Below are 26272 nucleotides of genomic sequence, written 5' to 3'. Positions count from 1 at the left end.
TATGTGAGAGAGGAGAGGGGATGAAATCGGCTAGGGTATCCTTCCAATAGCACAAGTGCCGATTTCCTTAGCCCTTGGGGTCTATTTATACTTGTAAGGCTCCTAGGGTTTCACCCTTAAACCCTAATTGGATAACTTAGGCCCTAAGCAATCCTAATCCCTTTATGATAAGCCTTTAGACAATTTTAAGGCCTATCTAATGAACCTAAAACCGGCCATCCTTCATCCATAAGGGATTTATAGCCCAAAGTATAACTATCACACATTTGACAGTTTATGCCCCTTTATTCAATTAATCTCTTTAAGTCACCAAATTAATTCCTAATTAATTTATGACTTATATTAATCAAATAACAATATTATTATTCTTTATATTATTCTTATAATATATTAATAATATTCCTTCTCTCATTATAAATCATCCTGTCAAGTTGCTATGGTGAAGGCAACCCAAAAGGACCATGCACAACCGGGTCAAATACTTGCCAAATATAGTTGTAGCCTTAGACACTATCCCAACAGTCTCCCACTTGGATAAGTCTAGTAACTATATGCACAAGTACAATTGCAATCGTAGCTCTCAAAGACGTTGTCAAACTCTGATCTAATAAATCTTGTCCTTTAGATAAGGGATCATACAATCCTCTGTTTAGATATCATGCTGACAATTTTATGGAATCAATTTGTCTAGCATTTGGTTTCTCTATCTCCGATTCATTTGACATAGAACTTAATCGAACACATCAATTCAGTTCTGACCGGGCCCGCACATAAGTCAAATCAAATCATCAAGCGGCCGAGATATCGCTTTTAACCTCTTAGGATAAAAGTAACAGATAAACTTTGACTTATATGCATTTACTTATTCATTAATCAACTATACACAACAATGCGTTTTATAACACCGAGTTACTGATGCGTTTTCGCATTATCAATGTACAACCAATTAACAAATAACAAACCATATATCTAGGTTTTAAGACTATATGATATTATCGTCTTGCAATCACCCTTTTATATCATATTCCATAAGGTGATTCCAGCAAGTGCGGGTTTGTTCCAATGCTCAAAACCAGTTCATAAGCACTCATGAACGTTGCAACAACCCTTTGCTATGTCTAATACCATTTAGACAATCTACACTCCAATTCATGACAATCTTCATTCATATCTACTTCCAACATATGAACGATTGTGGACAATTTGAATAATTCGATTATTCTTAATAAACTCAATTACTCTGGAAGTCAAAACATGCAAAATGAAACACTAGTTAAATGATTAACATAAGACAGTAACATTACTCATAAATAATACTCTTTTATTTAATCATCAAATGTTAATTACATTTATCTATTACACGTTTCCAATACTATCTAATCTATACTAATATCATCCTTCAGCCCAATACTCCTAGCATACTGCAAGTGCCTAACCCTACTCAGTCCCTTCGTAAGCGGATATGCTGGGTTATCTTCCGATGATATCCTCTTCACTACAAGTTGTCCTTCTTCTACATGATGTCTAATAAAGTGATATTTTATGTCGATATGTCGCGATCTACCATGATCTCTTGGTTCTTTGGTTAAGGCAACCACTCCTTCATTATCATAGAAAATCTCCATGGGCTCCTTTATGGCGGGTACAACTCCAAGATCACCAATGAAGTTCTTCAACCATATTTGTCACACCCCAAAACCACGAACGGCGAAAACGTTCAGGGGTGGAGGACGTCATGTACAGTATCACAACAGTGTAATATAATAAACAAGCAACAACATCATCCATTGCATTATAAGTAAAGTTTTAATACATGTGTGTTCTTTATGTTGTAGTAAGACACCAAAAATATACAATCAAAATAAAAGAACGAAACTTGTCTGCTCCGTCTTCTCAAAACCTGGCCTCCGTACCTGTCTATTGATGACCTGAGAATACAAATTATTTTGAAAGCGTGTATCAGCTTTAAAGCTGGTGAATTCATAAGTATATAAATGTCTTTGCCTCATTTGTGAAAATTTGTTATGAGGGCCATGTAAATCGTTAAATGAAAATGTTGAGGTAAGTATGAAATCCCTAGAAAAAAACCCTTATTTTCTATAAGTATGAAATGCAGTCTTCTACCAAGACCCGAATGTTCTGTATGTATGAAGTGTAGTCTTCTACCAAGGCCCAAATGTTCTGTTTGTAAAATGATAGTTTTTCCTTTGTGTTGACTAGTACTAAAGGTGCTTAGTCTAACTCATCGTTTATGTGAATGTATCACAAAATAAAGTAAACAAGAAAAATGAAATATTGTAAGTGTTGTCACTGGGTACTAGGACCAACACAACATCGCATTAAGCGAAATGTATAACCTAATGAACATCCGAAGATTGTCCAATTGTCCTCTGTAGCAGCAGCAGGTGGGTGGAAGGGTTAGTCCCAAATCGATTTCCTAATATAAGTAGTAACCTTAGACCTCCGAAGATGGTCATCGACCACTGGTGCTAAACAGTGGGGTTCGAAATGGTAAGTCCCGTCTAGTTATCCCATTGAACCGGGATAGGAAAGACAATTTACACAGTGAGTACTAATAAATCATCTTCATAGTCCTACGTACAAGTATTCATGTATGTGTGTCCATGTAACAGGTACGTATATGTAAACATATTCATGTATCAGGTAAACCTCTGTAAGTACTCATGTATCAGATAATGTACTAGTATAGACTCATGAATGAACTGACTCTTGTGTGATTCCTTGTAATAGAGGTAATGTTTGATATCTTCAAATTATCCCTATGATAATCTACTGTAATATAATTAATTGACCATGTAAGTTTACCCATTCTTACTACTCAAGGGTATGGGAAAACCAAATGAAAGATGCAAACTATAACATCAGTACATATATAAGAATATAAGTGTATATGCATAGTTTAGTTCAAGAATGACTAATGGTTTCTGTAAGACATCTTATGGGTTTTGAACAATAATTAGCAATGACTTGATGTCATTTTAATAAACATTTCAAAGGTAAAACATTTGGTAACAATGTGCTTTTAAGATGTAAAACCATTTCATGCATCACATTTTGTAGCATGTGAAATCTGTTAACTGACAAACACAGTTATAAAATACATATCGATGATTTAATAACATGTGTGTTTCTACTTGTATTCCCCCCCCCCTTTAAAGCATTTCAAATCATTTAAAACATTGATTAGGGGTATGAACTCACCTGCAGTTGGTGATTGGGATGAACTGGACGGTATCGGATTGCTAGGTGTCAAGCGAGGACTTGTGCACACACTACGATCCTAATGAACATATAATCACACATATATGCACTCAATTAGACTCAATTGGCTAATTGATAAAGTTAAGACATCCTAGACATAATAAACACTTTATATAAGTGTTTTAAGCCCTAAGGATTGCATCTAAGCCAATGTGGGACAAGGTACTTGTGTTTAGGGTTTCCAAAGGACCCTATATGAGAGTTTACTCTCCATAAACCATCACACATGGAATTTACGGTTGTAAACTCTTGAGTTTACGGCCATAAACTCCCAAACATGTGTGTTTGGTGTGTTTTGAAGTCCCAAATGCTTTCTAGAATTATCCTAACTTAGTGGCTAAGTCCTTGGAAGGGTTTAAGGTCTAGAAGTACTCCAAATAGGAGTTTACGGCCTCAAGGACATTCCCCTTGGAGTTTACGGCCGTAAACTCCCTTGGGGTGTTGTTTTTGTTGCTTTCAAGCCTCTTGCATATTTGGGATATGTTCTAGACTCTTATTCCTAGCATATGAAGGCATTAGGCACACCTTAGTGCCCTTTTTAGGAGTTTACGGCCCAAGAACCATGTCTTGGCCGTAAACTCACTTGGTTAAGTGATTTTGGTGTGGTTTGGTCCTTCCATTAAGTGGGTACAATTTCTTGTAAAGGTCTAGGGCTTTAGGTGTCATGAAAACACCCCTTATGTCCATTTATATGGAGTTTACGACCTAAGCTTCACTTGGGCCATAAACTCACTTTTGTTTGTGTCTTTTGATGTGTTTAAGACCTTATACCACTTGGGAAAATAGTCTAGATGCAAGCCTTAAAGTCCTTAAGTCCTCAAATCACCATTTTGGGTTAGAATATGGAGTTTACGGCCTATGAGAGTTATGGGCCGTAAACTCCCAATCTTGGGTGGATTTGTGTATGTTTTCTTGTCCCTAACATGCATACCTAATGGTCTAAGGCTTTATCCTAACACAAGTGTCGGTTTTGGCTTCGTTTCGGGAGTTTACCGCCCAAGAACACCTTGGGGAGTAAACTGCTAGATCTAGTGATTTAGCCATCTAAATCATGTTATAAGCATCTAATAAGCATTCAAATCAATACTAGAATGAGTTACCCACGTTTTGGTATAAAAACCCGAAGATCCGTCAGAGAGAAAATGGCTTTTCTCTAGTTGGAAATGTGAATAATGAATAAATTTGGTTCAGAAAACTATTTATAGTCCTGAAATATTTTGGCAGAAAATATTTTTATTCCAGAAATGATCTCTAATATAATAGAGTGTTGGAATAATAGTGTTGAACAAAACCCTAGTGCACCCACTCTCCTGATATTTCCTGAAGTGTAAACCCTGAATTACTCAAACTTACGTGAACAAGTCTGAAAATTAACTGAGACTGCTATAACTTCTATTTGAAGTGTTATAGTTTGTACAGAATGGAAATTTCGGATTGTTACAATATTGCCTCCTTTGACGCTTCGCTCGCTGCAATGTACTCTGATTCGCACGTTGAATCAGCTACAGTTTCCTGCTTGGAACTTTTCCAAGTCACTGCTCCTCCATTAAGGGTAAAGACCCAGCCCGACTGCGAACGGTAGTTGTCTCGGTCGGTTTGGAAGCTAGCGTCACTGTACCCTCGCACCTTCAAGTCATCACTCCCTCCGAGAACTAAGAACCATTCCTTCGTTCTTCGAAGGTACTTAAGGATATTCTTCACCGCAATCCAATAAACTCTGTCAGGATTCCCTTGATATCTGCTAACCATGCTCAAAGCAAAGGATACATCAGGGCGAGTACAAGTCATAGCATACATGATTGAGCCAACTACGGAAGCGTATGGTACTCGGCTCATTTCTGCTATTTCAGCTTCGGTACTCGGACTTTGAGTCTTACTCAACTTGGCATTACTTTGTATCGGTAATTCTCCCTTCTTCGAGTTTTCCATACTAAAACGTTTTAGTACCTTATCTAAGTAAGTGTTCTGACTAAGTCCTATTAGTCTCTTACTTCTCTCTCTTACTATCCTTATTCCCAAAATATAGGAAGCTTCTCCGAAGTCCTTCATAGCGAAGCACTTCCCGAGCCAGGACTTAACTTCCTGCAGAGTCGGGATGTCGTTTCCTATGAGCAGTATGTCATCAACATACAAAACGAGAAAGCTAACTATGCTCCCACTGGCTTTGACATATACACATGATTCATCTTCGCTTCGTACAAATCCAAACTCTTTGACTTTCTCATCGAAGCAAAGATTCCATCTGCGAGATGCTTACTTAAGTCCATAAATGGACTTCTCAAGCTTACACACTCTATTCGGATGCTTCGGATCAACAAAACCCTATGGCTGAGCCATGTAAACATCCTCAGCCAACTTCCCGTTAAGGAAAGCGGTTTTGACATCCATTTGCCAAATCTCATAATCATAAAATGCGGCAATAGCTAGCATCACTCTAATAGATTTTATCTTCACAACTGGTGAGAAGGTCTCATCATAGTCAACTTCGGGAGTTTGAGTAAAGCCCTTCGCAACTAATCGTGCCTTATATGTGTGTACGTTTCCATCCACGTCGGTCTTCTTCTTGAAGATCCATTTGCACCCAACAGTCTTACGTCCGGGCACATTATCAACCAAATTCCAAACTTGGTTGTCATACATGGACTGGATCTCGCTGTCCATTGCCTCTTTCCATTTTGCAGACTCCGTGCCTGCCATGGCTTCCTTAAAGCTATTAGGTTCATCTAGATTTATCAATGTACCATCACTAATATACGTGTCCCCTTCGGTAGTAATATGAAAACCATAAAATTGGGGTTGAACTCTAACTCTTTCGGAACGTCTAAGAGGTAAGGACTGGTCAATAGGCTCAATTGGAGTTTCCTCCTCGGGTTGAGTGCCAGCGGTGGAGGTTCCTTCATATATCGACTCTTGAATCTCTTTAAGCTCGATTTGCCTCCCACTGTCTCCTTGGCTTATGAGTTCTCGTTCTCGGAAAACTCCTCTCCTCGCAACGAAGACTACATTGTCCTTCAGTCTATAGAAGAGATATCCAAAGGATTTCTGCGGGTAGCCGATGAAAATACATCGCTCACTACGAGGTTCGATCTTGTCGTGAGTATCTCGTCTTACGAAAGCCTCACAACCCCAAACCTTGATATGTGCCAACGAGGGAGCTTTCCCTGTCCACATCTCGTGAGGTGTTTTGGCAACCTTCTTAGTAGGGACTCGATTAAGGATATGGGTGGCAGTCTCTAAGGCATACCCCCAAAAAGAGATAGGTAGTGAAGCACGACTCATCATAGAGAGAACCATGTCCAACAAGGTTCGATTACGCCTTTCTGCCACACCATTCAATTGTGGTGTCCTAGGTGGCGTCAATTGTGAAACTATTCCACACTCCTTGAGATAATCATGGAATTCAAGACTTAGGTACTCTCCTCCTCGATCGGATCGAAGCATCTTGATTTTCCTGCCCAATTGATTCTCCGCTTCATTCTTGAACTCTTTGAACTTTTCAAAAGTTTCTGACTTTTGCTTGATTAAGTAGATATACCCATATCTACTATAGTCATCGGTAAAAGTCACATAGAAGCGGTTCCCATCCTTCGTGGTTGATCTAAACGGTCCACATACATCGGTATGTATTAAGTCCAATAGACCCTCACCCCTTTCACATGTACTTGTGAAAGGTGACTTAGTCATCTTTCCAAGCAAACAAGACTCGCATGTGTCATCTTCCCTAAGGTCGAATGACTCCAACACTCCATCCTTTTGGAGTTGGGCTATGCGATTCTTGTTGACATGTCCAAGACGACAATGCCACAAGGATGCTCTATCCATACTATTGGAAGAATCCATGCATAAAACATCATTTCCTAAGTTATCTACAATCATAACGGTTTCATAAATTCCATTACATGGTATAGCTTCAAAATAAAAGACACCATTTAGATAAGCCAAAATAGAACCATTCTCATTATTAAAAGTAAATCTAAAACCTTGTCTATACAAACCATGAAATGAAATGATGTTTCTAGCCATTTCTGGCGAATAGCAACAATTGTTCAAATCTAAACATAAACCATTCCTAAGCACTAAAGAATACACTCCAATATTGGTCACAGGCGACGATCTTCTGTTCCCCATGATTAGATTTATTCTTCCATGCTCCACGTCTTTATTTCTTCTTAGTCCCTGCACATTAGAACAAATGTGGTAACCACAACCGGTATCAAGAACCCAAGAAATATCATGAGATGAATCGTTAATTTGATTGTGTATATACCTGCGAAAGACGGCTTGATCTTTCCTTCCTTGATGGCTTGCAGGTACTCTGGGCAGCTTCTCTTCCAATGCCCTGTTTTATGGCAATGATGGCACTCTGCCTCTTTAGGGTTAGGACAGGGTTTAGCATGATCAACTTTGGTCCCACTAGAAGAGGAACCATCTCGGGACTTTCCCTTGCGGTGGCTCTTAGACGGAGCCTTTCTCTTCTTGCCTCTTCCTTGCCCAATGGCCAAAACAGGAGCAGCTGGTGGATTGGGAGTTGGTGCAACAAACTTGTCCTTGAAGTTGCTTTCAGCAACCCTCAAGAGACCTTGGAGCTTGCTTAGGGTGACCTCTTCTTTGTTCATGTGATAGGTCATCCTAAATTGATTGTAACTTGGAGGCAAAGAGTGAAGCACCATGTCGATCGCCAAGTCTTCCCCAAAGTCAACATTCAACTTGCAAAGACGGTCGACATACCTTTGCATCTTTTACAGGTGCATGGTAAGAGACTCTCCATGACCCATCTTAGCGGAAATCATGTTAGTGAAAATCTCATAACTCTCTTGTCTCGCGTTTTGGTGGTATCGCTCCAACAACTCCTGGTGCATTTCGTACGGGTACATGTCCTCATAGGACTTTTGGAATTCGGAGTTCATGGTGGCTATCATGATGCAATGTACCTTCGTTGCATCACGCTCATGAGTTTCAAAAGCGGTGATTTCAGCCGGAGTAGCGATTTCTGGGTTAATTTTATCGAGCTTCTCATCGAGGACATACGCCTTGTCCTCATAGCAAGCAATCGTGCGAATGTATCTTATCCATTCGCTAAAGTTCGTCCCATCGAAAGTGACCTTTTGACAAAGGCTCATCAATGTGAATGAACTAGCAGCGTTGTTTGCGTTCGACATCTACAAGTAGAAAGGACAAAGATAGATTAGAATTTGAATCCCTGATAATAACCCAATAAGAAAATTAGGGCTAGGATCCAACAACAATATTTACACATTAGAAAAGGGATACCGTAATCTAACATGCAAACATTTTGAAGGTAAGTGAATGACGATTCAGTAATTCTCCATCATAAAACATAACTTTAAGTCTAAATGTATTGAGAATTCCTAGGTTTAGATGAGATTCATTGAAACTTTTCAATGACATGTTTAAATCTCGATATGCCCCTCTCGTTTGTGACTGGGATCCCGAGGATCACAAAGTGGGTGTGAATTACCATGCAAATTCACATGGTGCCTTCATTGTAACAATCACCTATTCGACGTGCCGGTAAACCACACACGCTCCATCGAACTATGATAAACAATGAATCACCCTTTGCCACCTTTGCTTAGAACCAATTAGTGTGCCGGTAAACCACACACGCTCCACTAACTTCTTAGCAAGGGTGCAAAGTGTAATTTCATGGGATTGCATCAATTCACTTTTCCTAAAGTAACTAAGATTGGGAAATTTTGAAAACATGTAGTTACTTTATAGGTTCATTATACTTATTAATGAGGAGAGAGAGTTGCCATATCCTACCCGTTCGGCTAACGACCCTCCACCGATCAAGCAAGTGGTGGGTGAGAGTGTTCACCCATTAAGCGTCATTTTATAGGCAGCAACCTTATACCCACCTTATAGACCGGCTTTGTGAATGAGGCATACTAACGGTAAGACTAGCATTTAAATTATATATATATATATATATATATATATATATATTAGTCTTGTAATATTATATTAGTATAGGGTTGAATTTTAAACTTGTAAAATTCTAGGGTTTGAAATTTAAATTTTCCTAAATTAAACTTTTAATCACAAAATATAAATTTCAAAACTTGAGGGCAAGTTTTAAACTTTTAAAACATAGAGGATCAAATAACAAATAATTCAAATTAACATTTAATCACATAATTATCCATATTTGATTTATTTAATGATTTCTTGCAAAACAATTTACCAATTAAAATAAAATAATTAATCAATTATCACATAAGGAAACTAATATTTTATTAATTGATAAATATCTTCAATTAGGTCAAGAATATCATCATATATATCATAAAATCGGATTTATATTGATCTAATATGAAAAAGGCAAGTATCTCAAAGATAAACAACAAGAAATCTCGAAGTTATCACATTCTGACGCTCGAACTCGCCGAGTACCCAGATGGACTCGCCGAGTTGAGCCTACTCGCCGAGTACCACCATGGGAATCGCCGAGTAGAGCAGGCAGAGAACAGAAAAATGAATTTTTTCAGCAACAAACAAGCAATCAAAGTATCAATTCAATAGAAACCAATCTAGTCTCTGATACCACTGATGGGTTTTAGCCATATGAACATTCCTATGTGCATATACAAACCCTAATTCTTGGATCTAGGTTTCTCTAACTGAACATACATTGAATCCAAGACTTCTAATGGCTAATTGAGTATAATAATAATACAAAATCATAGTTAGAAGCTTACCTCAAAACACTTGTTTGATCTTCTTGTTCTTGGAGCTTTAGAGTCACAAATGTCACTCCCCTAATGACTTACAAACACCAACTAGCAAGAGGATGATATGTGAGAGAGGAGAGGGGATGAAATCGGATAGGGTATCCTTCCAATAGCACAAGTGTCGATTTCCTTAGCCCTTAGGGTCTATTTATACTTGTAAGGCTCCTAGGGTTTCAACCTTAAACCCTAATTGGATAACTTAGGCCCTAAGCAATCCTAATCCCTTTATGATAAGCCTTTGGACAATTTTAAGGCCTATCTAATGACCCTAAAACCAGCCATCCTTCATCCATAAGGGATTTATAGCCCAAAGTATAACTATCACACATTTGACAGTTTATGCCCCTTTATTCAATTAATCTCTTTAAGTCACCAAATTAATTCCTAATTAATTTATGACTTATATTAATCAAATAAACATATTATTATTCTTTATATTATTCTTATAATATATTAATAATATTCCTTCTCTCATTATAAATCATCCTGTCAAGTTGCTATGGTGAAGGCAACCCAAAAGGACCATGCACAACCGGGTCAAATACTTGCCAAATATAGTTGTAGCCTTAGACACTATCCCAACATCGTCTTCATCATACCTATCAAGGTATACAAGAAAGCCCTATTTTATAACTAGAGTCTCCGCCCGGAGAACGTGATAAATGTGTATAGATCTATACGGGACTGGTGATTCCGCACCCTGACTGTTAGCTACAGTCCGCGGGGTGACAAATATCATAACATTTCGACGCCTGAAGAACGTCGCTACAGGCAAATCCATCATAGTACGATTATTAAAACTCACATGATAGACAATTATTATGGTATTATGTTCTTGCGGGAAAAGTAATATTACAGTTATTTTTACGTGAAAATACAAACTCTTTATAGTTTTGTTCACTAATAAAACTATACATCATTATTTTAAGTATGACATATTTACTTACAAGTTACAGTCTTGGGCATTTAAGACTGCTTCTCACTTTTAGGAAAATGTAGGTTTTTCCTGGTTCAATACATTCGTTTCATACAAACAACGATTCATAACTCATTTTATAAGAAAATATCGGATTTTCTGGAAAACAAACGTAAACTTTCGAATGGCATACATTGACACAAATATCTACTTATGAACTCACCAACTTAATTGTTGACACTTTTTCTTTGAAATAACTTGTATTCTTAGGAAATCGCTAAACACCAGGTTACCAACTACTTTTGGGGACTAATGCTCTGGAGTTAGTAACATCCTTTGGAACATCATATTGTATTTGACATTTGAAACATGTAATACAACAATCATGTAAACTTTCAAATATATATTATGGTGGTATGTACTTTCTTTACTATTCATTTGTTATGATACTGCACATGACGTCCTCCGCCCCCGAATGTTTCCGCCGTTCAGGTTTGGAGGTGTGACATCCATCGTGTGTGTTTTATGTGTCAAGTTAATGTGAAAGTGAAAAGAAATTTGTGAATCTAACCATTGTATTTTCTTATTAACATTAGCAAATCCAATTTTATAATATTAGTGTTTGTACCTTTTCTTGATGTACATTAAGTACCTCATTTTTAGCATGAAGTTGAGCCCTCTTTAGAACACCAACATGAGGATCACCAAGAACTTGTTCTTTATGATGATTTCGTGTCTATTTGTCCAGTGGTGGATATATAGGATCGAAACCAAAGGTGCATCTTCGAACGGTTCGTCCGTTTCAGAACCTTCACCTACATTCGACACATTGTCAGACATATTGTGAAAAACATCAGCTTGAGTAGTAGATGTAGTTGATATAGATCCATTTTGCTCCCTCTCAACAATAGGATCAATATTATTATGCTCCCCCTCGACATCTACATTCGTATGACCATGCTCCCCCTCAACATTAGGTATCGAATTCAAGTGCTCCACCTCCACTTGATCACCTTGGAACACTTGGTGATTTTTGACATGTATTGGAGAATTCGTTGTGGATTGTGAAATATCATCATCCTGAGTTATAGTCGAATCATTAGAATGTTTCGAAACTTCAGAAATTTGATTGTCTGTAGCATGTAGTTATGCATTGATAGCCCTGTCAGGAACACCAAAAATTAAGTCATAATCAAAATTGAAAGAATTTGAAATTGATGAGTCATCAGAATTTTCGTTAAGAATAGGCTTCTGTTCGAAAGTCTTTTCAACCCGTTTAACATAGTAATCATCGAAAGTTAGATTGAATGTTTCTTCAATCTTCATTGTTTGCTTATTCAACACCCTATATGCAACAAAATTACGTGAATATCCCAAGAATATCCCCCCATCAGCTTTTGACTGAAATTTCGAAAGGTTATCCTTAACAATCATAATAAAGCACCTGCAACCCAAAACATGAAAAAATTTCACATTTGGTTTTTGATTATTAATAATTTCATAAGGGGTGATGTTAAAACAACGATGAATAAAAGATAAATTTTGTGTGAAACACGTTGTCGAAATGGCTTTGGCCCACACATATTGAGGTAAATTTGCATATGTGAGCATCATCCTTGTTTCTTCGCATAGTGATCTGTTCCGCCTTTCGACAACATAATTTTGTTGAGGTGTGTAAGGAGATGAAAAATTATGAGTTATTCCAAGATCAGTCAGAAATTTATCAAGAACTTGGTTCTTGAATTTTATGCCATTGTCACTTTTGATCTTCCTCACCTTCTTCCACAAACTGAGTTCGATATGCTTAATGAAATCGATCATTACTTGAGTAGTTTCAGACTTCTGTCGAAGAAAGTATACCCAAGTGAACCTTGAAAATTCATCAACAATGACCAGTATGTGCCTTTTTTGTTGAAAGTGTCAACAGTCGAAGGACCACATGGGTCAATGTAACTTAGTTTGAGAGGTTTGATGATATTCGAATCGATGACAATCGGATGACCTTAACGATGTTTCTTCCCTTGTTTGCATGTTGGACATAACAAATCATTATCAAACTTTAAAACGGGTAAGCCTCGAACAAGATCATTTATCACCAATTTGTTTAAATTTTTAAAATTCAAGTTAGAAAGTTTGTGATGTCATAGCCAACTTAAATCAGACGACACCTTCGAAAGCAAGCATACTGAAGGAACACCAACGATTGGCTTGATATCAAGAGTGAACATATCTTATTTTCTTTTCAACTTGAGTAACACATCTTTGGCTTCTTTATTCGAAATGACACTTCCTTCTTCATCGAAGACTACTTGATTGACATTGCCCACAACAAGTTGCAAGACACTTATCAAGTTGTACTGAAGACCTTCGACATATGCCACTCGATTAACCGTGAACTTTCCATTCGTTACTTAGCCATATCCTTTAACTTTGCATTTATTGTTATTCCCAAAATTCACCATACCAACATTTTCCATGCTTCGATAATCTCACATATTTTCCTTCCTACCAGTCATGTGATGTTAGCAACCACTATCTATGTACCAATGTTCATCGTATTGCTCGTCACATAAAACATGCAATCAATGGAGAAATTTAGGTCCCCAAGGCTTTTTGGGTCCTTGGAGATTAGATTGAAATGCATTATGAAATAAAGATCCTAAAACTCAATTACGAACTTTAGATTTCAAACTATCGATTAAGTCGACTTCCACATACTTAAGTATTGAAATGAAATCATTCAATGGTTTAGAGTCGATACTAACTTTCCCTTTACCATCGACAGTTCGTTGTGACTCAACTTTCGCTATGGGAACAGTTTTCCACTTTTGAACAAAAGGATTTAATTCCCTTGAAGAAGAAATACCAATTTGAGACTCATTTAAGTAGCTTTCATAAGCATACCAGATTTCTTATTGAAAAAACTTCCCATATTGATAAGGCTTTCCTTTGCCTTCGAGCCAATGATTAATATTCTTCAACAGATTTCCTTTTGGCAAATGAAGCTCTAACTTGTTTCGAAACAGGCTTGGAAAAGTGAGGTTGTGTGGCTTTGTATGGTTCATTTCTCTTCCTATTGACTTCCAGCTTATCGAATTGTCGTTTTGGAAAATTCGCTTTTGCATGTGGTTGGTAACGGTTTTGAAAAAGTTTATTATAACCGACATTTGTTCAATTTAAAACTTGTTGTTCATTTGAAACCGTCTTTGATTTTGAACTTGAGGAAAAAATCTTTGTTTATTTTGTGGAAAACCATTTATATGAAAAAAAAATTGTGAAAACCTTGCATTTTGTTGATTAGGAACAAAAGTCCTTTGTTGTTGGTTTTTAACAAAATTTTCATTTCTTTGTTTTTGAGCATATGGTTTTGACTTGGTTTTTGAACTTTGGAATGGCTTTTTGATAAGTCATTTTATTTTTTAGCGGGTTTGTTTCAAACAAAATACTTATTTTGAGAAGAAGTCTTAACTTGTTCAGCCTTTTTTTGTTCAGATGATTTTGTTAACAAAACTTTTTGTTTCCTACGAGACTCAACATTTTGCCAATAAACCTTTTTTCCTTGCTTTAGACATCAAAATTCCTTCATCTTTTGAAATGTGTTGAATTGTTTCATAAAATATTTGAGATTTTGTGTTTTGAGATTGAGAAACTAATTCACTTGAAGGTTTGTCATCATTGACTTTTTATTTCTTTACTTCCTAAACTCTATTTGGTTTTTGCCTTTGAAAAGTGGATGAGTTTTTGTTAAGATTGTTTTCGACGGTCCTTTGAGTTGAGAAAAATCCTTATTTCGAAAATACTTTGTTGTCCTCAACAACATTTTTGTTGATCTTTGGTTTTACTTTCTCACCATTTCTTGAGGTAACAAACACTTGATTTGGAAAGACAACATCATCTGTGGATTTGGAGTTTGGATAAACGACAGAGTTTGATTCGAGATAATGAGGACCTTTTTTCTTTATTACCTTTTGTAACATCCCGTTTATTAAATACATAAATAGATAAAATTGATGAATGCATAGTATCCCTAAAATCCATAATATTTAGTGAGGTGTTGGTTTTGGGGAGCCAAATGTTATAATTCGGATTATTCGGGGTTAAAGTGTAATTTTGGGATTTATTTTGTAAAGATTTTTAGAAGAAATGGGGTGTTTAGTAAGTATTGGACTTATTATGAAAGGATTTTGAAAACTGAGGGTTGTTGGATAAATTGTGGACTTGATTTGAAAGGGAATTCAGAAGGCAATGTATAAATGGTAAATTATGGACTTTGTTTGAAAAGATTCTTATGGGGAGGAACCAATGTTTTCATTATGGAGCGAAGTTTATGGGGGATCGGGGTATATAACCCGTCACCCTGGTAACCCTAACCCTAAAGATACTCAGCCGCCACCACCTTATACCTCTCGCTCCCCTCCAGCCGTCAGTGACCCTTGTGCCGGCAATAGCGAAGACGATGGTAATTCAGGGATAACGTTGCATCAGTTGAAGAACGAAGAAGAAGTGACATCGTGGTGGCCGCCGTTCGTGACTCTCCAGTCGTCACTATCGGCTCCGACCACCGTAGCCACCACCGCGAATCATTGTTGTCAGCGAAAATGTCATTGTTGTTGTTCCATTGCCGACGACGATGTCGGATCGTGACTGTCGCTGCTGCGGTTCCGACGACTACTCCAGCTGCCGCCTTTCCGTTCGACTGCCACCATCCTCTATTCTCTTCATTCTCTATTTCTTTCCGACGTCGCGTTGCTGCCCATTTCCGTTGAAGACAAAGCTGTCGTCGGACGCTAGACTTCTGTTCTTCTGTGAACCGCCGTCAGCTGCCGATGTGGCTGCTAGTGTTGTTGCTGCCGTCACCGTGCACCACCGGGTGGGTGGTTGGGTTTATTTTCCGGGAAAAAACATGTGCAGGTGTTTCTGCCATTAGAAAGGACGTCGTAGGTGTGGCTGTTTGGCTGGAATTCACGAGAAAAGCCACCACCACCACCATGAGGTGGTGGCTGCCACCTCCAACCAACACTTGCCGCCACAAGGGTGTGTGTGTATCTTATTCTGTGTGTGTTTATTTTGGGATATTCTGTTGTATAATTGTAATTAGTGACTAGAATAATCAAGGAAATTCATAACAACCACTGTAGGGTGATGGCTGACGCCATCAGCTGCCATGTTGGGTGGCGGTGTGCTTTGCATGTGTTTAGATTGCTTTTGGGATGCTTGGACATGATTGGACTAGAACCATAACCACCACCGTGAGGTGGTGGCTACTGTCGGGTGCCGTCGTTGACTACCACCGCCCGAGGTGGTAGTGGGTGGTGCCCGACCTAATGAAACCCTAGTTGACCTAATGAAACCCTAATTGATCTAAAGACTTAGATTTTGGACCTAATTGGCGTGTTTTGGGTTGGAAACTCTAATTAGGGTTTAGAAAACCCTAGTCTTGGAGATTTTAATTTGGACTTGTCGGGACTTGCATTTGGCCTGTTAGATTAGAATTTTTAATTATGTCCGACTAAATCGTATGAATGGCCTAGTAGATTGATAGACTTAATAGATTAAGTCCTTAATGGGTTAAGTAAGAAACACTTAACCATAATCGTTATTTTATGTGAAAACCCTAATTTTGCTTGGGCCTTGAGTTGGGCCTTTCTATTAGGCTTTGGTGATTGGGCTATTGATGGGCCGTCCAAGAACAAGCATATGGACTAGAATATTTGGATGAGCTTTAGGGTAAGGCCCATGTGAGGGGTTTGGGCCTAATTTGGAAATTGGTCCATAACTGGGCCTTGATGATTATGAGGTGTTGGACCATTTGAATGCCAAATGTTTGGACTGGAATAAATGGTTGGGCTTTATGTCGGGCACCCAGATATGCCTGACAGGGGTAGATCGGACACCCCGGTATGTCTGACAGGGGTAGGTTGGGCACCCCGGTATGCCTAACAGGGGTAGATTGAGCACCCCAGTATGCTCAACAGGGTAGGTCGGGCACCTAGATATGCCTGACAGGGGTAGGTTGGGCACCATGGTATGCATGACAGCATGTTATTTGTATGGTATGTGGTATGATGGGAGGACTCACTAAGCTTCGTGCTTACTGTTTTCAGTTTTGGTTTCAGGTACTTCGTTTTTAAAGAAAAGGAGTCGGATCGATCGCAACGCATCACACTATGTTTTCCGCACATGAGATCTTTGGGATTATGCTCTGATATTGATTTATGATAACATGTTTTGATTATTGACATATTGGTGTTGACATGTGATGATATTATGAATGTTTTTATATTATTGGTTTTTATAACAACTTAGTTAAAAATGAAATTTTTGGTCTTAAATTTTGGGATGTTACAAGTTGGTATCAGAGCCTTGGTTTTAGGGATTCAGACACTTGGGGGGGTGTCTGGACTCAAATCGAGGGCTTGAAAGAATTTTTTTACAAGAAAATAATTTTTCTAAAAATTAAAACAAATAGTTTGGAAATAACAAGGTGTGTGATGCGTGCAATCGGCCGAGCTCAAGTAAGTTTTCCCCAAGATACCCATACATGTTTGTTATGATATATGATATGATTATGAGAACTGCGTGCTAGATTAGGGCTAAGGATCTAGGAAATATAGGAATGTTTCCATAAATGGGAATTGGATATCAAGAATCTATGTCTATATTAGAAACTTTTATGTAAGAAGGATGTTCAAAGGAATGTACTTTGAATGTGGGACTTCATAAAACACTTTGTAATTTCATTGGCAAAGTCTTGGTGGCTTTGTTGTTGTGACATTACGAAAGGATCATTGCATAAAATGTTAGAATCTAACATATTCTAATAGTGGCAAGAATTCGGTATTCTCACACTAATGATAAGGATTAGGAGTTGTGAAATGAGTATCATTGGAAATGTGTTCAATTGACCTATTTCACAAAGTAAGGACTATAGGTAAACATAGTGTGCATGCTTGGAGCATGGGACAACTGTTGTTATAATTCAAGTAATAAGTTGATTATTTGAAACATTGTACAATGAATAATGACTAATCAATATGGTGATTAAATAAATGTGTTTTATTTATACTCAAAAGTTTGGGGCCATATAGGATTAATATTATTCTTGTGTTTCACTTTGCATGTTTGACTTCCCAAATAATAAGATTATTCAAACCATCCACAGTCGATCATACTTTGGAAGTAGGTAATGAAGTAAGACTGTCATGAATCTGACTGTATATTGTCTAAAACGTTTTAGACATAGCAAAAGTTTGTTGCAGTGTTCATGAGTACTCCTGAAATAAGATTTGAGTATTGGATTAAACTCACACTCACTTGAATCACTTCATGGATTTTATCACGAGTAATTAGTGAGACGATAATATCTTATATTCTTGAAACCGAGACGTGTGGGTTGTAGTTTGCAAGTCGGTTGCACATTGATAATATGTAAACGCACCAGTAACTTGATGTTATAAAATATATTGTTGTGTGTGATTTAATGAGTAGGTACAAGCGAGTATTTGAGTTGAAGTTTATCCGTTCCTTTTACCCTAAGAGGGATAAAAGCGATATCTATGGTTCCCTCAATGATTTAGTGACGACACCCTAAGCGCTTGGCCAAGCCTGGACTAAGTTGATGTGTTCAATTGTAGTATGTTGTCAGTTGTCATAAATCGAAAATCGGGAAACAACAAATGAACATAGAGTATGATTAAAATCCATGTCTTAGTTCATACGATATCTAAAATGGAGGAATATATGATCCCTTATCTAAAGGACGCGTTACTGATAAGATCAGAGTTGACAGCGGGGTTGTGTAACGCTCGGAGATCTGGGCTAGTCGATTTAGAGACGATAAGCATCAAAAATGAATTTTTGATGGAAGATTATTTACAAGGAGTAATCTTAACTAATTTTTAGTATATATTACAAGGATTTCGTACATATAAAGAACGCTGAAATCCGAGTTATAACGAAGAAGTTATGACCTGTCGAAGTTTCGCGACAGAACCGGCACGACACAGCGCGACGTAAATAGTGAACTTACGTTAGAGCAGTATTTGGCCTTAGCGATCTAAATGAAAGTCGTAGAATATGTTAAACCGAGAGCGTGCATAAAAAGAACGTCCAAGTCTGACTTCGTATGAGGAAGTTATGATTTTTCTAAGTTTTAGCTTAGCAGTATGCAGCCCGAAGTTCGAATATGAGATCGAGTGATTTCTAGCCGAAACGATCTAAACGAGAATCGAATATCTCATCGATAGTAGCCCAACGGTGAAAATACAGACAAAAACGAACGTCAGATGAAGGAGTTATGGATTTCTAACGGAGTTTTTCCTGTCCCGGTCTACTAAAAATAATATAATAAAAATAAAGTCAAAATTATCCGACGGAGTCTAAACGAGAGTTGTAGAGCATAATCTCACCTACGTGTTCATATAAAGAACGTCGAAAATGGAGCTCGTATGTGAGAGATATGAATTTCTGAAGTTCGGAACGCAAACTTCGAGGCTGTGTTAGAGCTCACGACGTGAGCACAGACTGGACACCCTCCAAAGCAAGTGGACGAATGACGAACGCAGTGACCTACTGAGCTCACGACGTGATCACAATAATTCAGCCCTATAGATAGAAGTTGAAGGGCAGCCGACCATAGTTGCTAATTCCTTCACTCTATCACTCCCGATGCCCTATCTAGCCCTTTTGAAGCACCCCGAACCCCCGTTATCATCACGAGACCCTAAGCGAGTCCCGAAGCTCCGAAGATCCCGAGAAGAAAAGAGTTTCCGAGTTGAAGCTCTGCCCGCGAGAAGCCTAGTGTGTGAAGATATTCCAGTTTCACTAAAGAATACTACTCTTAGAGCCGTAGTGTTGTCCGATCATCTTCTGATCAAGTGAGTGTATAGTCCCTTTCATAAACACGATTTTAATACAAGTATCATCTTCTGATCAAGTGAGTGTACAGTCTCAAACATCGTTTATCATTTGCTTTGTATTTTTTAGTTTGAGCAGTAACATCTGCAGAAGAACCAACATTTCCGATTTCAGCAATCATCAATGGACGAAAGTTTCCACTCTTGATACACCGCCAAAGATCTTCATCAATCCCAGCCAGATAATCTTCCATCTTATCAGTCCATTGATCATAATTCTCAGGAATCAACATAGGAATTTTGGTTGAAGAACCAAAAATATGAGAAAATCCAGTCATCGCGTTTATATTGAAGTTCGCCATTGTTGTACGAACTTGAAAAATGAAAAGCTTCAAAAAATATTATATTTTAACCATTCAAAATTATATATTTTAGTGTGAGGTTGCAGGTATTTATACGGGAAAAAATGAAAAAACTAAAAAAAAACCACATGTGAACGTACAAGTCACTAAAGTGTACCCCTACTTTAGCGACTTGTACGTTCATATATGGAAAGGTAAGATCGCAGACGGGCTTAATCAATCTGGGATTTTGATGACTATTTTTGTAATTTGGTTGTTTTTTTTGCTATTCTCTACAAAGTAATTAAGGGTTTAGTCTATTTTTGTAATTTTCTCTAAAAATAACCCTTTGTTGAATGTTCCTTTAAGATATCATAGAACATGTAAAACACCATCATAACGACATTGTGATGGAGTTTGATTAAACTTGTTGAGGTACTGAAAACGCTATACCAAGCCTCGTATGAATTAAGAAATTCAATTTGCCAATTAACTGAATGTAAATGGTGGGATCTTGTAACATCCTTTCCATATTGGAATTGAATGTCACTTTTGATGGTAGATACATTTGAACATGAATACAATCGTCTAAGTAATATGAATGTAAAAATTCCTCAATGTATTTTTGTTTATAAACAACCATATCATTTGACATTCTGTTAAACTTTAGTCCCAAAAAACAATGAATTTATCCCAATTCATTTATTTGAAATTGAGTATCAAGGGATGATTTAATGGTTGTAATTTCCTCTCCATCATTCCTTATAACTAGAATGTCGTCAACATATACAATAATAACCACCTTTTTATGAAGTAGATTGATAAATCATTTGAGTTTTGAGAAATTAAATATAGTTGTTGTTGTCAAGGTATTGTTAGATTGATCATACCTTTTATTCAACAATGTTTTTATCAAAGGAATTGAAAATCCAACTTATAGCCATCAAATTAGCGTGATGTCATCCAAAATATGTAGGAGAATCACCGGATGGTGGATAGATGGTGCCATCAACAAAGGAGAGTTTGTTTTTGGCCGAAAGAGAGATGATCATAAATCTCTTCCATGTAAAGAAGTCAACACCATTGAAGATAGAGGTAACAAGAACTTGACTCGGGTTATTAGAAGATCCAAGATACTAACGCATCGTTCCCAAGTTTAGCAAAAGAAAAGAAGATAAGAGAAAAGAAAGTCACGAGAGAAAAGAAGAGAAAGAAAAGGAAAACAAAATTTTCTTTTGTGTTCCCGAGTTGGAGAGAATTGGAAGGAAAATAAATCATTTTATTCTTTCTTTCTAAATCCTCCCAAATCAAGGAAAGTTAGGAGGGAAAATGAACCTCACATTTCCCTCCACTTCTTTCCATTTCCCTCATTTAATGAAACCCGAGAACACCAATTTCTTTTATTTTCTTATAATTTCCACTCATTTCTTTTCATTTCTTTCGTTAAGTTGAACTCGAAAACGGGGTGTAAGTACTAGTGATATGGATGACCGGTGTTTGAGGAGATGACCGAGATGACGAAGTCATTGTAACAAAGAAATTGAAAAAACTTAGTAAAAAAAAGGGGGGAATTACCTAATAAATTTTCAAGGATCTACCTTATAAAATTTGCTAAAAAGAAACATGGATCAAAGTGTATAAACCCTATATTTTATATTTCAATCCACTTAAAATAGCTCAATGCTTCGATCCACTTACAATGTAATAATTAGACAAAAGTCCAGTCCATTTAAAATTAAACAAAAAAATGATAAAATAGCAAAAAAAAAAAAAACTTGAAATATGAAACGTCGCTTAGGTTGAGGCAATATTGATCAACATCCTTGAAGCATCATACGATGTCGTCCTGATGATCGCTTCCACCCATCTGTCGTTCGCCGTCCGACTATCGCTACCGGCCCAACACCGCCCCTCCTCCAGGCACTAGCCTGTCACTAGTATTATTTACTCTCTTATTTTTCGGTTTCACTTATATAAAGAACCACGTGGTTTTGGGTTCTAGATTCACCACTGTCGAGTGATGATTGAAGTTTTTCTTATATGAGTTAATTCTTATCACTGAAACGATTAATGACTCGTTACATTCATAGAGAGTAACTAACTAACTATCTTCTTAACAAACACATAGCTAAATTATATGAATGCCCTCAATAATACAAAAAAAAAACGATTCTATCGTTACAGTTAAGCCTGTTAAACTGACAATATGAGATTTCTTGAGACCGATGCCAATTAGGGAGCCGAAATGAATTAATCAAATCAGGAGGAATGAAATGGTCATGTTGCGAAAGATTCTGCAAAATGGATTTCCCGCCAACTTATCGGCCATTCCCGCGATATTTCTGATGTGGTCACATTCTTTTGAAGTCACTCCCGCCGGGTTCAACTCTTCTTTAGCCGCCTCCCACAGCCTCCGATTCAAAACCAAACCCTAACACCGAAAAAACATTAGCTCGGAAGAAGGTTTGGCAATGGAAGCAGGTCTCGGATCTCGGAAACGGAAGCATCAGTCATTGAAATCCGGTGGCATTTTCACTCGAAGCAACTCGCAGATTTATGTTCGCCGACGCAGATCTGGTTACGCTCGATCCAACTCCGTTCGAACAATTAATCCTATCATGTCGCTTGAAGCGACAACGAACTCACCGATGGACCAAGATCCGTGGGGAAGCACGGCTCATCCAATTACAAGTGAAGTCTTAGTCAAGGATCTTCGCGTGAGGAGGATATTTTCTCCTATGACGGTTCCAGAAGAGGATTCAAGTGTCGGAGCAGTCGATTTGAAAGCAGATTTTGATGTTCGTAAGACGAATGATGGAAACCCTAACGTGTCTTCTTCTGAAGGTGATCCTGGTCATTGTGATTTGGGGGTTTCTAGCTCTGTCGTCATCGATCCGAAACATAGATTGCAAAATATTGTGGATTCTTTTCTGGTAAGTGAGAACAATGTCATGGAAGCTGATGAGTTTTTATTGACGCCACCAAGAGTCTCAGATTCCGACCAAAACAATGTCGCTGCCGAAAATAATGGTTTCATTTCTATTCCAAACGAAGTCGGCCAATCATCGGTAAGAGAAGATTAATTGATATGATTTTACGTAACTGTTACTTCTTCAGATCCATGACAACTGCAAATCCATTACATGTTTACATCTTACTGATGCTGTTTATTATACGATTATTAACTATATAATGATTATCGCTTTGTGTAATCAAATGACAGCTGACGAGTTCGCGTAGCAAGAAGAAGGTGTTCATAAATCGGGGCTCATATAATAGCTATAGAAGGCTGCTCCCTTATCTAACGGACATAGGAACAGATGGTACATATGCAACTCAATTACTTCTTTATCTATACATTCACATATCAATCTCTTGTGTTATCCCACTAGCGTCTGCTAATTCTCTTCATTCATTTCCTTCAGATTCTCCAAGTTTCGAGATAGTCGAGGCCACAATGACCAAACAACAGAAATCAAGCACCATTGTTCCTAACATGGTTGCCTCTAAAGATAAAGATGTCGACGCAGTACCCAATCTTAACAATCTGGCAGATTGTGCATTTAAAAGCCAGGAAGATGCTGTAATTGACAAATTGGATGAGTGTGAGCAGACGACACCACCAGATTCAGTATCAGTATCCAAAATGGTAATGTTCAATCTTCATTTTTCCAATATGATTGCTTTCAGTGTCATGTTTTATTAAAAGGTTCCTGATTTGGATCTTGATGGCTGAATGCTGATCTTCTCCTACTTGTGTATTTTTTGTTCTATGTTAGGTACTTAAACAATCTTCTAGAATGAAGATGCTGCAAACTCCAACATCATTTAGTCATAGAAGATTGCTTCCATACTTGACGAGTGTTTCAGAACCTGAGAAAACCTCAGAGGAAAACCAACAGGATATCAGTAACTCCTTACAATCAACCACTGTAAATCAAAAATCAGATTCTTCTTATCCTACTTTGACTCCAGTCAAACCACTATTTGAAAGCATAACAACAATTACTCCAGTTTCAAATGACAATCTTTTGGATTCTAATAGGACAGATATTAAATCCATTGAGTCAACTTCACAGTTAGCGGTGAAGTTACAAGCTGAAGAACAAGAATCACGTAATAAAGACTTGAAATGTATTGAAGAAACAAGTCCTGATATAAATGACAATCAGAAGCCAGTCAATGAAAGCACACATGAATCTTTATTGCAGATTCCACCACTAAATTCTCCCCTAATTAATCGGGATAATTCTAGAAATGGGATTTCTGTTGCAAACGAAATCATAGATACCCAAGGGTCTATGGTTAAGATCCAATCTATGGTAAGACAATTTACTTATACAATTTCATGTATCTTCTACTTCTTTAGTTCCCTGAAATTTGTCAAATTTCATGTTTACATCTTACTGATACTGAGGATTTTTTTATGGAATCAAATAACAGGTGACAAATTTGCATAGCAAGAAGAAGGTCTTCATAAGTCCGAAGTCATTCAGCTATAGAAGATTGCTCCCTTACCTAACAGAACCAGGGACAAATGGTACATAACAACTCAATTGCTTCTATTCATTTTTATACATTACCCATCTCATGGATTAAAATTTACACCTATATCTTCTGCTAATTCTTGATTTTGTTGACAGATTCTCCAAATTTTGAGATAGTTGAGGCGACTTTACCTAAAGTTCAGAAATCAAGTAACATGGTTCCCAATAAAGACCATGAAATTGATGCAGTACCCACTAATAGCAAATCAGGATTGTCTGATTCGATTCAGAAAAGTCATGAAGATGCTCTCAATGACTCAATGGAGAAGTGCTTACAGATGAAGATGCTGCAAACACCAACATCCTTTAGTCACAGAAGATTGCTTCCATTCTTGACGAGTGTTTCAGGAGATGATTCAGGTAATATTATTGTGGATGAATCTCAAACCACTGCAGATGAGAAATCAGATTCTCCTACTTCTACTTTGACTCCAATTCAAACATCATCTGAAAGTACAACAACAGTTGCTCAAGTTTCAAATGACAATCTTGTGGATACTCATGGACCAGATACAAAGTTGACCGAGTCAACTTCACATTCAGGGATGAAATTACAAGCTGAAGCCGACAGTTTGATGAAGGTGGAACAGGAATCACCTATTAAAGATCTGAAATTAGTTCAAGTAACAACTTCTGATTTAGAAATTGTGCCAAGTGTTGATACAAATGACAATCAGAAGGCAGTTAATGGAAGCACACATGAATCTTTATTGCAGATTGCACCACTAAATACTCCCTTAATCAATCGTGATATTTCTAAAAATGGGATCTTGAAAAGAACCCCAAGAGGATGCAGAGGGATCTGCAACTGTTTGAATTGCACATCTTTTCGTCTGCATGCAGAAAGATCATTTGAGTTTTCAAGAAACCAAATGCATGATGCTGAAGAGGTTGCTTTAGAGCTTATCAATGACATGAATTCTCTCAGGAACATTCTGGAAAGAACTGGTGCTGATTCTAATGAGGTATTTCATCATCTTTTCAAGACTACTTTCATTCATTTGTTTATTACATCATCTCACTTAACATTATGCTTTCAACTTATTTTTTCTTAGGTGAAAGAAGTGTTTGCAAAAGCTTTGTATAAGGAAGAAGTAGCAAGGGCAAAATTGGCACAAATGAATGAAGATTTAAATAATCAATGTAGAAGCATGGGAAAGTAGAAATTATTCATTTCTTTCTCTTCTTACTATGAAAAAAAATTAATGAAACATTTTCTTCTTTCATGATCTCTTTTAGTAGATAGTTTTGCATTGTAGTCATAGTTTATAGTAAACCAATCGTTGTATGTTATATTAATGATGGTTTGTTTATACTAAAGAATATGAAGTAGAATAGTCATAAATACAAACGAGCAATTAGTCATAAATACATATGAAGATCATAATCAACAACTATAAGTAGTATGCAATAAAAAAGGTTAAATGTGATGGTGGTTTTGGTTTTATAATTATAACGTTCATTTTAGTTGTCAATGAACGACATCCAATTTTGACAATTTATTCCCATGTTCATCCCGTTGATATTTTATGATTTGTTATAGCAGATTAAAGTGGTTACAATAGAAAATTGTCAT

At 37.3% G+C, this 26272-nt stretch overlaps 1 protein-coding gene across 1 annotated transcript; it reads left to right on the top strand.

Moving 5' to 3' along the window:
- Positions 1 to 22378: 22378 nt before the first annotated feature.
- Positions 22379 to 26054, top strand: LOC111883864 (uncharacterized). Its single transcript, XM_023880227.3, has 7 exons — positions 22379 to 23217; positions 23373 to 23472; positions 23575 to 23798; positions 23929 to 24471; positions 24593 to 24689; positions 24793 to 25661; positions 25752 to 26054. Exons 1-7 carry the CDS (start codon positions 22621 to 22623, stop codon positions 25857 to 25859), a joined length of 2538 nt encoding a protein of 845 aa, XP_023735995.1. The 5' UTR covers positions 22379 to 22620; the 3' UTR covers positions 25860 to 26054.
- Positions 26055 to 26272: the final 218 nt, after the last annotated feature.

Source organism: Lactuca sativa, chromosome 6 (genome assembly GCF_002870075.4).
Source record: "Lactuca sativa cultivar Salinas chromosome 6, Lsat_Salinas_v11, whole genome shotgun sequence".
Classification (NCBI taxonomy): Eukaryota; Viridiplantae; Streptophyta; class Magnoliopsida; order Asterales; family Asteraceae; genus Lactuca; species Lactuca sativa.
The sequence above is the reverse complement of the archived record's forward strand: the minus strand, read 5'-3'. Positions and strand labels throughout refer to the sequence as shown.